This window comes from Natrix helvetica, assembly GCF_964273705.1.
Source record: "Natrix helvetica genome assembly, chromosome: Z".
NCBI lineage: Eukaryota > Metazoa > Chordata > Lepidosauria > Squamata > Natricidae > Natrix > Natrix helvetica.
The window spans coordinates 37,457,851-37,471,212 of NC_138554.1; the positions used below are offsets into that span (position 1 = coordinate 37,457,851).

Here is a 13,362-nt window from a genome sequence, read left to right on the forward strand (position 1 = left end):
TGCCACTCAAAATCCTACTGTTAGAATTTTCCTCTGGTACCATCACTGGGGCAACTCATTTATTTTAATTCTTCTACTTAATGGCAAGCAGTCTCACTTTGAAAGACTGTGTATTATTTGTTGTGGGAGAAAATATACATTTTAAATAAAAATAAAATCTGCCATTTGAAAAACTTGAAGGGATTTGTTGTTTCAAGAATGTTTCCATTTTGATGAAGAGCATTGGTTTGAACTAAAAGTTTGATCTTTTCCTGACTCTCATTCATTCCTTTAGTTTAGGAATTCTTGCAAACTTAACCCTAAACATCCTGCTTTGTGTGTGATTAGCAGAGATGCCAAAGCTAGCTAAGAACTCAGATCATTGGCATATAAACTACAAAATGTAGCTAAAATTATTCAGAATCAGAGAGATTATTTGCAGAGTGGGATCTGTTGGCAGTTAGTGCTTTCCCTTTTGTACCTTCAAAGAGATCTTAAATTCCAGGTCTAGACAAGTCCTTGATACTCAATGAGATTGGTGATTTTCTTGCAGACATTTCATTACCAAACAAGGCAACATCATCAGTGCTAGGAGGGAGTGGGTTTTGCTCTTATTTTTATATACTAGTGACCTGCCATATCACTGTAGGTGGGAGTGTTCTTGGTGGTTCCTTGGTTAGGCTGTCATTTATTGTTAGTTTGTTTGTCTTGTTGATAGTTCCTTGATTGGGATATTGTTTATTTCTATTGGTCTAGTGTTCAATCTCTGCTCATCTGGGTGTTGATGGGTTTTGAAGAGTGTTTGGATCTTTTTGATTGTTTCTTTTGAGGCTATTGAAATTTTGCCTGAACTTTAGCATGTTTATTAGATGGGCCTGGTCTTGGTTCTTAAAGATTAAGAAATTCCTATCTTTAGTAGAATAGGAGTTAAAACACAGTCTCACTAGGTGCCAAAGAAATAGGATTATCTGATGAAGCAAGCACAGACAGGCTAATTCAGAAACTTGAGCAAAAAGAAAAGAACAAAAGGAAAAGAGAAGAGACATCAGGTCCTGTCACAAATCAGCCTTCCCTAATCTGGGTGTTTTATACATGTGCTGGGAACCCATTTAGCTAAATAATGGGGGAGTCTTTATGGAGATTCTCAGTCACTCAAATCATGGTTGCCCCAATGATGCTTTTTCAAAGACAACTGGACTTTGTTTTTAAAGATGTTTCACTTCTCATCTTTCAATCAGAACTGAAGGAGCTTCTTGGATGAGAAGTGAAACATCTTCAAGGAAAAGTCCAGTTGCCTTTTGAAAAAGCACCTTTGGGGTAATGTGGGAGCAATATTCCAAAGATATCTGAAGAGTAGCGGGTTATGGAAAAGAGCAGACTGTTCATCAGGTCCTGTTGCATGAATTTTGGTTTGCGCTTTGTGTTGATATTTGGGTATAGCATATATACCTGAGTAGTTTCTCCCCGTGCCTAAGCCCAAAAGACACTACGTTTAAGTCTCTCCTAGAGTCAGGTGGTGTTCAAGAGTCTGATTGGCTCGACACAACCTGCTATGGGCCCTTCTTCCACTCTCATAGAGAGAACAGAACACTAGGATCAGAAGGAGTGTGGGAGAGCTGCACAGGTATTTATAGATCTCAGGCGGCCCTTTGGATTCAGTTTCAGCTCCCAGGACCCATCAGCACATTCCTGAGACTGCTGAGAATGTGTGTCCCTTCCAGGTCACTCTCTCCCTCTTTAAATATCCTGGACCACCTCTTTAACTTCTGACCACGTGATTCCCTTCAACCTCACCCTCCAAATCTTTTTACGCCATACTCCAGTCTTTTCTTATTCATGCACTTCACTATTTTGATTATCACAAACATACCAGCCTTGCCCTTCATCCAATACCAGGGAATCAAAGAAGGAAATATTGACAATGTATCTATGTTGTTTTATTTTAGTGCAAGCTTAACTAAAATGGTCATGTTCCAGCATTCCAATGAAAATAATTGCACATATACACAATAGCACTTGGAACAAGCTACTTGTTGTTGCTACTCTTTTACCATCTTCTTTAGCCCAATTTCTAGGCTGTTTGGTTGAATGAAATTCCGCTATCGGCTCTAAATCCACAAGGTCCTTTTCTCATTTCAAGGACAGATTCCTTTCGTCTAATCCCAGACAATCAAAGAAACTGGGATTCTGTTAGATTACACACTTCTCAGTCTGGTACCCACCTAGTAGCTGTAGCTCATGTTTCTCATTGCACTAAAACTTGCTGGCTTCTACTTTGAGGGACTAATGTGCAGTTGCTCTCAGCAGCTAATAATAGATTGGCGGTATGGCAAAGAGTTTAGTTCCCTAATGTTGCTTCCCAACTCATTCCAGCCCAGTGTTGTCATATAAGGGCATGGCAGGAAGCCCATGGCTTGATTTTCTCATCTATCCTGGAGGACGAGCCAGGCAGCCATTGGCTGTGAGCTGAAGGGCTAATCTAGGCCAGCTGCAAACGTCACTCACATAAGCCCTAACTGGAAACAGTATTCTACCCCTGAGTTCTCCTTGTGTGCTGTCTGTTTTTCCTGATTGCCTGTCTTCGGGATCTCCACTAAGAATTCTGGGTGGAAGCAGCAGGGCTCTTACCATGGCTTCTTGGAAAGTCTGTATGCTTGGCCTTCTTCTGGTCCTCCTCTGTTCATTCCAGCTTCCTAGAACACAGGGTCAACAACAGCGTCACCCCAGCGATGTAGAATACCATGGAAATGAACATCATCATCCCAAAGAGCATCACCATGATGCACATGATTATCAACATGCAGAAGAGGATGGTGGTGATGATGACCATGCTCACCATCATGCTGCTCAGGATAAGGATGCTGGATATTTCCAAGGAAGTCATCATTCTCAATATGAAGATGATGACAATGAAGAGGAACATCCTCATCCTCATAGTGCTGATCACCACATTGACCCTCATCACCATGATGATAGTAATGATGATGATGATGACAGTCATGATAAGCATCATCATGATAAACATCATGGAAATCATCACCATGATGACGACGACGATGATGATGATGACCATTATCATCAGGAACATCATGAAGACCACCACCACCATAATGATGAAGAGAGGCACCATCATGGAGACCATCAGCATCAAGAAGATGATGATGAAGATGATGATGATGAACACCAGCATCATTACCATCATCAAAAGCATGATGATGACAACGACGACAATGATGATGATGACAATAAAGATGATGATGACAGTCAGTCACATCATGACCATCATGGCCAACACCAACACCATAAAGATGATGACAGTGATGACAATAATGATAATGAACACGAACACCACCGTCATAGACATCATGAAGAGCATGATGATGACGATGACTCTGATGATGATGATGATGATGACGACAATGATGATGACGCTGATGACGCTGATGATGATGATGATGATGACGATGATGATGATGATGACGATGATGATGACAATGACAATGATGTTCTTCATCAGCAACGTCATCACCAAAAGCATGCTGACGACGATGATGACGATAAGCATCACCATCAGCATGATGATGATGATGATGATGATGATGATGATGAAGAAGAAGAAGAAGAAGAAGAAGAAAGCAATGATAGTAATGAAGATGAGGATGATGAAGATACAGCTCACAAATCGCATCACCAAAGTAGCCATCATCACCATCATAAATATGATGATAAAGAAAAAGAGTCTGATGAAGTACTTTCTAAGGAGAAGGATGAGCATAAGCATGAACGACACAGACAAATGCATCACAAACATGAGGCCCAAGAAAAAACCAAAAAGCACCACAGAGAGGAAGAAGGTGAGAAATGTGTAAATATTGTGGGGAGGTATATGATTGGTGGGGAAAATTTTGTCAACCTGTTCTCAAGCCATTATAGAAAAAGAAATTTGATACCTACAATCTGGAGAACAGCTGGTTGGGGAAAAATGTGTTGGGAAAAGCAGATATAATGAGGAAAGTCAGCAATACATGTTTCAGTTGCCATCATAGCCTCCTTTCTCAGAGAACCTGAAAATGTTGTTCCAATCAATCCAATCTCCAAGACCCTATTCCAGCTTTTCTCCACTTGTCAGCCCAAGTGTAAAGGACTACAGCATCCATAATAGAATTACAGAATAACAAAGTTGGATGAGATGTTGGAGGTCTTCTAGTCCAACCCCCTGCTTAAGCAGGATGCCCTGTACCATTCCAGACAAGTGGCTGTCTAGACTCTTTTTAAAAGCCCCCAGTGATGGAACACCCCAATTTCAGAAGGCAACTTGTTAACTGTTCTCACTTTCTTAATTGCAAGTTGCTTCTCTCCTTGATTAAGTTTCCATCCATCGTTTCTTGTCTTGCCTTCTGGTGATTTGGAAGATAAGTTGACCCCTTCTTCTTTTTGGCAGCCCCTCAAATATTGGAGCGCTGCTATCATATTTATAATTGCAACAATTGTAGACTTGCTATAATTGAATTATAATTGAATTGAGTTATAGCATGGAATTATAGCATTGCTATAATTCGAAGGTCACACTATCTGTAAATAATATAAATTAGATCTACCACAGTACTGTGGTAAGGTGAGGTAAATAACCTAATTCTTTTATTCTTGGCTTTCAGCCTCTTTTCAGATAAAATGAAGTTTATACTTTCTTTAGAAAACTCAAAAATCCAACCATCTCCTGTTCAGTCCCTACTCTGAGGGTCCCATTTCTTTACTCTCTTAATAGTCACTCTCTAGAGCTAGCCTACCCAAAACAAAATCAGAGAACAACCATAATGGAGCTGTCTCTGTTTCTCTTTTCATTTGAAGATGAGGATGAAGAGGAAGAAGGTGAAGACAATGAGTATGAAGCAGGTTCTGTTTGTCACTACTGTGCCTTCTGCAAGGTAATGCAGGAAAACCTTTGCATATGATTTTGATAGTTTATTGTTCCCGGTTAGGAATCTACTACAGGTTGCTGACCTGTAGTGCCCCCACTAATATGGCCCATGGTGAGAGCTGGTAAAAGTTCTCATTCAGGAAATTCTGAAGGATCACTGGTTCTTTATTCTTATTCTAATCCCAAAGTGGTATGGCTTTTCATTCACATTAAACTAATTTGGGAGCATTACATAACACACACTTCACAAGGATGACTTTTGTGCCTCTATCTTTCCACCAAAGCATTGGGAAATGCACTATGGCATGGATTCTCCCCCTTTTCTCTCCTTATTTCTGGTTAGGTCAGGTCTATGCTGAAAGTTTATTCCAATTGCTTCTTATCAACGAAGAAGGTCTGGCCCTCATCTAAACATTCTGGTTCATAGGCAGTAATTTGGCAGGCGAAGATCAAGTCACACAGGAATGTGGCACATGTAGCTTGTCCTTCTCTTGCCATATGCACTCAGTTCCTGCTTATATAGTACCCATATATGAAGTAGATGAGCTCAGAATTTTCTCTAAAAAACAATAAAATGGTCTTATATGTCTGTGTATGTCTGCATACAACCACATCTACACAACATTTTCTCATAATTCATCAGGCACAGATTTACTGACCATATTTCCAAAGATTGTTAAACTGTTGGAACACCAGCAAATTAGCTTGTTTCTCCCCCGCCCCCCCACGCTTCATATTTATTCTAGAAAGCTGCTGAAAATCTTTGGTATATATTGATGCTATTTAAAAGGGTATTAAATAGCATCAGCAGGAAAAGAACAAAAAGAAAAGAAACTTGAAAAATCCTTTGGTTCAAGACTGTTTTATTAAAATTAAATTTTACTTACATTATTTACTAACAGATTACATGTGAGCATATGTATATATATATGTGTGTGTGTGTATAGACATAAAGATATTGATTAGGTAAAGAGATGGAGAGAGATTATAGATGATAGATACAGTAGAGAGATAGAGAGAAAAAGATCAAGAGAGAAACAGACGGACAGAAACTCTGAGCTATATATCAGGCTGGATTTGATGAAGAAAAGATTATTCAGCATGCATGTGGCTGAGCATGTCAGCACCTCTTTAAATCAGATGTGAGACCAAGAAAAAAAATGCAGCTTCCTTAAGGCATTGCCAACAGGTGCAACTTGATAATTGCAGATCCTTAATATATACCTGCAATTTGGATAGATCTGTTGAATATGGCTTTTAAAGATTTTTTTTAGTATACATATCTGCTAAAGCACTAGCATATCTAAATTTAGAGTATTTATTTGTATGTGTGTATGTACACATGTACAAATATACAATATTATAATAATGAACTTCCCTGCTCCTCAACAAATGCTTATACTTCTGAAGTTTAAACAGTACGTCAGTAAGTGTCTATTCTAAAACTTTTCTATTATTATAGTTATGTTATTGATTTCCTATACTTTGGGTTTGTGTTATTTACTGTAAATTGTTCAGAGTTTTGGCAAATGAACCAGTATATAAGCTGAAATAATTAATACATCAATTCTGCTGCCCCCCTACGCAGCAGTATATGCAGGCTGCCACAAAGAAGAAGGGGCCAACCTATTTTCTAAAGCACCAGAAGGCAAGATAAGAAGCAATGGATGGAAATTGAAAAAACAAAACAAAAAAGCAACCTAGAACTAAGGAGAAATTTCCTGACATTAAGAGCAACCAACCAGTGCAATGGCTTGCCTTCAGAGATTGTGGGAGTTCCAGCAGCAGAGGTGGTATTCAGCAGGTTCTGACCAGTTCTGGAGAACCGGAAGCGGAAATTTTGAGTAGTTCAGAGAACTGGTAAATACCACCTCTGGCTGGCCTCACCCCCATCTATTCTCTGCTGTCCCAAGTCTCATCTGATTGGGGGGAAATGGGGATTTTGCAGTAATCTTCCCCTGGAGTGGGGAGGGAATGGAGATTTTAAGGTATCCTTCCCCTGTCATGCCCACCAAATCAGTCTACACCCACGAAACCATGCCCACAGTACCGGTAGTAAAAAAAATTGAATCCCACTTCTGTCCAGCACTGGAAGCTTTTAAGAAGAGACTGACAGCCATTTATCTAAATGGTATAGGGTGACCTGCTTGAGCACAGGGTTGGACTAGAAAACCTCCAAGGTCACTTCGAACTCTGTTATACTGTCATTTTGAGCATTGCTCCAACCATTTTCTTTTCAATTCATCTTCCAGGGTGAAGGGATGAGGGTTAATCTATAACCCTTGCTGGGTTTGGGGTGATCTTTGCAAGCATTTCAACATTTCATTTCCCCCTCCCCTTCGAGCTAAGCATCCTACTACCTCTTTTCTTCCTCCCCTTTCTTTGTTTTCAGCATTGTGGGGAGTGTGACAAGTGCCCTTGTAAAGATGGGGACAGCAGCGACTACTGTATGAGCTGCCAGGTTGGTATTTCAGTTTCTCTGCCTCCATCACCTCTTCTCTTCTCTTCTCCTGCAAGTCTGGCTTCATGAATGTTCCGTAATCTTATCACACTTGTGTTCTTTTCTTCACACAGTATTGTCATTTCTGCTACATTTGTCCTGTGTGTGATACAGCCTGTGCACCAGGTGAGCAGTAGGTTATTATTATGTTTTGTTTAATGGACAGGATGTCAAATCCAGTCAGGGTGTAAATTAAACCTGAGTTCAAATCTTGACTGGTTCAATTGAGTTGCCATCTCTCAAGTCATCGAGAAGAAACCTAATCCTAACTTTTCCTACCCCAGACATCTCCATAATTGAATTCACGTACTGTATCACACTAAGCCATATATTTTATTTAGCTTAGCATCTTACATTGTTGCAGCCATTGCAGTTTTTAAATGATGGCTAAGAGTTGTCTGTTATGCAAATTCATTCAATTGTGGTTTATTCAATGAACTACAGTATGTATCAGGCTGGATTTGATGAAGAAAAGATTATTCAGCATGCATGTGGCAAGGTTTGGTGTGATGTATGAACCCAGCCTATGTATGCTTTTTGGAGACAAGATGATGCAAATTAACAATCAATCTCCTTGTCTACCTAAACTTGTTCTGGAAAACTGAACCTCTGATTTGTTCTGTTTTATGCAGGAAGTATCGTAGATGAATTATCTGGAGCCTTATTTCAGTAAGTGAGAACCTCCTCCTTCCACAGTAGCACAAAGTCCTTTTTTTCCTCTTCAGATCTGATTTTGCAGGCTTGGTTTTAGTTGATTTGTTTTAATAAGCTTTCCATTTAGAACTTAGGTCAGCCTTGAGTATGATAAGTAATGTTCCTTTACCTGAGTGTTGCTCTGATGATTTCTAGGAGGAACAGGATGCAAATTTAAGAAGTCATTGCTGCATTATAATAAAATTATGTAAAATTATAGTAATAACAATGCAGTGGGAAATTACCACCATCAAGAACAAAATAATCTTCTTTCCTTTTGCAGGACAATCACTACCATATTTGAGCAGCAGGAACACTGAAGCGCCCTCTTCTGGATAAGGCAAAATTAGGGGAGATGATGACACCTTGACTTTTAGAGCCAAACAGTAAACAAGGGCAAATATATGGCTGTTGTTTTCAGCAATGTTTTCCTCTTCCTCATCTTTGCAAAAAGCTTCCTAAGATTGATTTTGTCCTTAGGTGGGGGGAGGTTTTTCTGTCTTTCTTCAGAAGGCAGCAAAGAAGCTTAGAGTTGATACCAAGTGAGCTAAAAAAAAGGGGGAGAGGTGTAACACTACACTGCTCCTTTATTTGCTGCTAAAATCTACCTTTTAAAATTGCTTTTGATTAAAAAATAATAATAAATTTCCTTCTGGGATGAAGACTCATAGAACTGTTGTCTTGTTGAGCATTTGGGTTTTTATTTGGGCAGGGAGATTGTCCTATGCAAGCCAGGGCATGTTAAGTGAGATCAAATTTTAAACAAGATATTTCACCTTGAGTTAAGGAATACATATTGTCTATTGTATTTCCTTGGCTATTAAATGTTTGAGAACCTCATCACACTTTAAGCTTATTTCTGAGCAATAGGTCGACTACTTATCCTAAAGTTGTTTTCCCTCACTCATGACCTCCAGATTTGTAAGAGTGCAACTTCAATGTCAGCTACAAGAGGAATCAAACCTGCTACCTCTGAAAAATACCAGATAGAGGAAGTCAGTCAGAGGTCTTCAAACTTGGCAACTTTAAGACTTATGGACTTCAACTCCCAGAATTCTCCAGCCAGCTATGTTTGAAGACCTCTGGTCTTAGTGAATGAGCCAGAATAGGAGAGGATTCATGCTAGTGTGAGTTTGCATCAATGTTTGTTTCTGAATTGTGATTTGGTTTGGTGAAAAATATTCTGCCCAACACTCTAATGAAAGATCTATTTGAATTAAATCACATTCATTTTTACAATATTTACTTAGTTTGCAATTCTGCCCATAGGGTCGTCCTCAATGTTTGATCTGTGATAATTATTTTGGGATAGGAACACTTAAAGCAGCCTTCATCAAAAATTATAGGACTACCTAACCCAGCTTTCTACTCTGCACAATCTTTTAAATATTTTATCTATTAATTAATTATTATTTTACAACAGTTTGTTTGCTACTTAATAGCAATAATTCTAAGTAGCTTGCCTTAAACCCTATCCTACTAATCTCTCCTTTCCCAACTCTCAGTTCTTTGAAAAACTACTATTTTCATGACTTATTCATAGAATAACAAAAGGCAAAACTGACAACATAAAACTGTATTGATATTGTATGATTTCTGTCCTTTGCCCAAGAATCTCTGAACATTTGTAGATTTTATGAAGATACCAAAGAATCTGGCACAGACAACCGTTTCCTCATACAGCAGCTTTCATAATCTGGGATCTTCCCAATATACTGGCACTATGACACCAGCTAGAGAATCTTTCCTGGAATGCCATCACAGCTAAACTGGTTATAGTACTTCCAGGAACTAGGTTTCTAGTGCTACCACTTTCAAGATATCTGGTCCATTTCTTCTTGCATAACTGTACAAAGAAAAGATAGGAGTCGGAAAAGATGTTGCTATTTAAGTCACCATTAACATTCTGTGCTTCAGGCAAAGTCATGCACAATAAAAATGCTGACCCAGAAGTAACTTTCTTTTTCCCCCCCCCAAAGGATCAGCCATAGGCTATATACCCTATTCTTTAAAAAAATTAATTAAAGAATTCTATGCAATCTTAACCAGGTGCTAAGAAATGAGTTATTTTACAACACACACCCCTTATATTCCATTCTCAGCCATTTTTGCTTATATATTAGCTAGCATCCCTCACTTGACAAATAGTACAAATGATCTCTTGTATCATCTTTCCTCTTCTTGCATCATACCATTTTTCTGCAACTGATGTCTGGCCATTGCACTGAATCTCAGGAAGCCAAAATTGGATCAATTAAACCAAATAGGGAACTCCAGCTGAAGACTGAATCCCATAGACTGAGAGTGAGGATAAATTGCAAACAGAACTTGACTGAGGTTAATTAATGGTTTGTCTCACTTGTTCAGATGTAGATTTTCGAACAAGATCAAAACAAAAGAAAGAGTGAGTTTGGTCAGGGGGTGTGGATAGAACCTACTGCTTCAAGAATAAACAGTGTGAATAGAATCGGGAAACAAATGTGCTAGATAGACTCCAAGCTCAAATCTGAGCTTCCTTGTGACCTCAGATTTTGAGACTCACCTGCTTTGGTTCAAATAAAAGTAATCTTCTCTCTCCACTTCAATGATGGATACTCTTCTCCAGACTTTTTAAATTTAATTTATAGCCTTCATTTTGTCTTGTTTTCATGAACAATAAACGTTAAAACTTGCTTCTAAACTTGCTGTGTGTTTTCTCCATAGCTTTCACTTTGATGAAGTGGCCTTAAGGGATTTGGTCATCCTAGGAGATAACATTTTAGGGAATTGGGAAAGGGGCATCTATTTTTTCCTCATTAAATGGAGGAAACCTTTGGGATGCCATGAATAATAGGGCAATGTCTTGTTTCTGTGCTTTTTGTCTTTGATTAGTTCTTCCTTGGATCCTCTGTATTGCATAAGGAAAAGAAAGCCACCCCTTATACTTTAAAATTCTGTAGAGTGGCACCTTTTAGTGAGTATTGACCACTTAATGTGTTTTAAAATAAAACTGCTTCCAATGTGGGTTTAGTAGGACTTCTATATCTAGGCAGATCCTGACAGCCATTGGATACTGGAAGCAAAAAGATACTGCACACTCTTCATTTTGCAGCCTATATCTGATATATCCACAATAGATCTTTCTGCAGATGGTACCAAGTTACCAGAATGCACAATCTGAGCACTAATGCAGACCTATGATCTGATGGGAGCAGATGTGGAGGTGCTACTAGGAAAGCTGACACAAGGCCCATCCTTATTATGAAAGGAGCAGTGTATTTATAGAAAGAGAGTTGTAGAGACCATGAGCAGAGTTGATTATGGGGAGAAAGGGGCCTAAACATATTGGTGTCCGGTGGTAATAGAACCCAAGTCTGTGTTTCTTGGGCCTCTCTTTTTCCCCTCTAATATAAGAGGAAAGTAACTGTCACTGAAAAGGTGAAGAAAGCAATGGGTTGAGTCTTGGACATTAAGAGAGGCTGGCAAAACCCAAAGCCTTTGGATGAAAGGCTTTTGACTTCTATGTATCCTGTTTTCAAAGAATTCAATGAGCACACAAAGTTTTAACCAGATGCCAGGAGGAAAAAAAACCCGAAACCTCTTCTTATTGCTCCAATTATGTTAGTTTGGAGAGGTAGATTATTAACAAGGGCACTTCTAGATGGATGGGTCCTCCACAAGAAATCCAGTGGCCTTATGGAACCATGCATCCTGGTAAAAAGGAAAAAAATAAAACCATGGGAGTTTTAGAAGTAGAGGAATAATCATCTGAACAACATATGAAGTTCATTAACATTAAGTGATTGCTTAAAAAAAAAATCAAGGTGATTGCTTAAGAATTGCTTAGTCTGGAAAGACACTAAATTTCACATTCTGGGTGCTTCTGTACTTACTTACCCACTGTTCAATGGATTTCAATTTTAATAGACTTTGGATTTAATGGACAAGGCCTTCTGAATAGGAGATATGGTACTGAAGCACAGCTGAGGCAGGGAAGGGAAGGTCCTATGAAAACCAGGGGAGCAGACAGAGTGCATTGAGACATTAGTGGTGGAAGGTAGGAGAAGAAATGGAAAAATAAAACTATGGGAGTATTAAAAGTGGAAGGGTTAATTGGGGATGGGAGCTCTTGAAATATGCCATGTGGAGAGTTGGTGACAGGAAAGAGGGGGCAACACACACCCTTTTATTGCTACAACATTCCTGTAAGTTTGTCTGGGTTGAAATGGCAAGTCGCCCCAAATCGCCCACTGAACTCCATTGCCAAGTAGGAACCTGATCCTTGGTGCTCCCGGTCCTTTTGTATCAATATTGAGATTACATCAGAGAACGCACCGTATTATTAGTAGAGTGATGGCATGCCAGGTGGAAAGGCTAACACTAGGAAGGTAAAACAAGATTCTAAAGACCAGAGCAAGATGCAGTTCTGGTGCCCTTCCTTTCAAAGACTAAGAAATAAGGGGCAAGAAGTCTGTTACCAAATAAAAGTGGAAGAAAAAGACCTAAGATTTAAATTCTGGCACTGTTATGTACTGCATTTCTGGATCTGTTGTAGCTGCTCCACATTATTAGTTTCCTGTATCTACAACAAAAGCAATATATGTATCTATAAGCCTTATGCTTCCCACTGCTATGTTAACTCTTAAATGCTGGTTGTATTGAAAGTAGTTTACAGTATTGCAGTGCCATAGGCGAGGCTCTGGGTGCAGGATCTGAAAACAAGCAGTGCTGGGCTAAGCAAGAGAGCATTGTAATCTTGCTCCAACATCTGGTTCTGTTAGAAGAAAGGTGGGCTCTCAAAGGCTAGAATACAGTGGAAGCAAAGAATGTCAGGAACTGCCTCACAGAAAGCAGACAGAGATCCTGTTGTCAATTCTGTACCTTGCTCATAAAGAAAAATCTGCAGATCCTAGAAAACGTTTTCAAACTTTGTTTCTTTTTTTCTTTAAAAAAAAAACATTTCTTAGCTCACTCCCCTTGTAACCCTCCCTTCTCTGCCTTCCCTGGAAGCAAACGGGAACGAAGGGGACCAGAAGATAACTCCTCCAGTACCTCAGCTTCCTGCTTACCCCTCACAATCTCCCTGACAGATTTGATTTCCAAGAATGTATTTTTTCCCCTCCCCTACCCATTTTTTTTCATGCAAAACTACCCCTTTGCTTTGCCCCCTCACACCCACACATTCTCCCTGGAGGGAACAACTGAAATAAAAATGTAAAAAGAAAGGTGAAAATATATAAACATCAAATAAAAATTATTGGCGTGCAGGGCAGAGGGGTAGCTGGACACATTA

At 39.2% G+C, this 13,362-nt stretch overlaps 1 protein-coding gene across 1 annotated transcript; it reads left to right on the forward strand.

Annotated features, from left to right (window-relative positions):
• The first annotated feature begins 2,485 nt into the window (after positions 1–2,485).
• On the forward strand, positions 2,486–10,763 carry HRC (histidine rich calcium binding protein). The gene is made up of 6 exons (XM_081932520.1): positions 2,486–3,833; positions 4,828–4,904; positions 7,290–7,358; positions 7,472–7,523; positions 8,030–8,066; positions 8,374–10,763. Exons 1-6 carry the CDS (start codon positions 2,609–2,611, stop codon positions 8,408–8,410), a joined length of 1,497 nt encoding a protein of 498 aa, XP_081788646.1. The 5' UTR covers positions 2,486–2,608; the 3' UTR covers positions 8,411–10,763.
• The last annotated feature ends 2,599 nt before the right edge of the window (positions 10,764–13,362 follow it).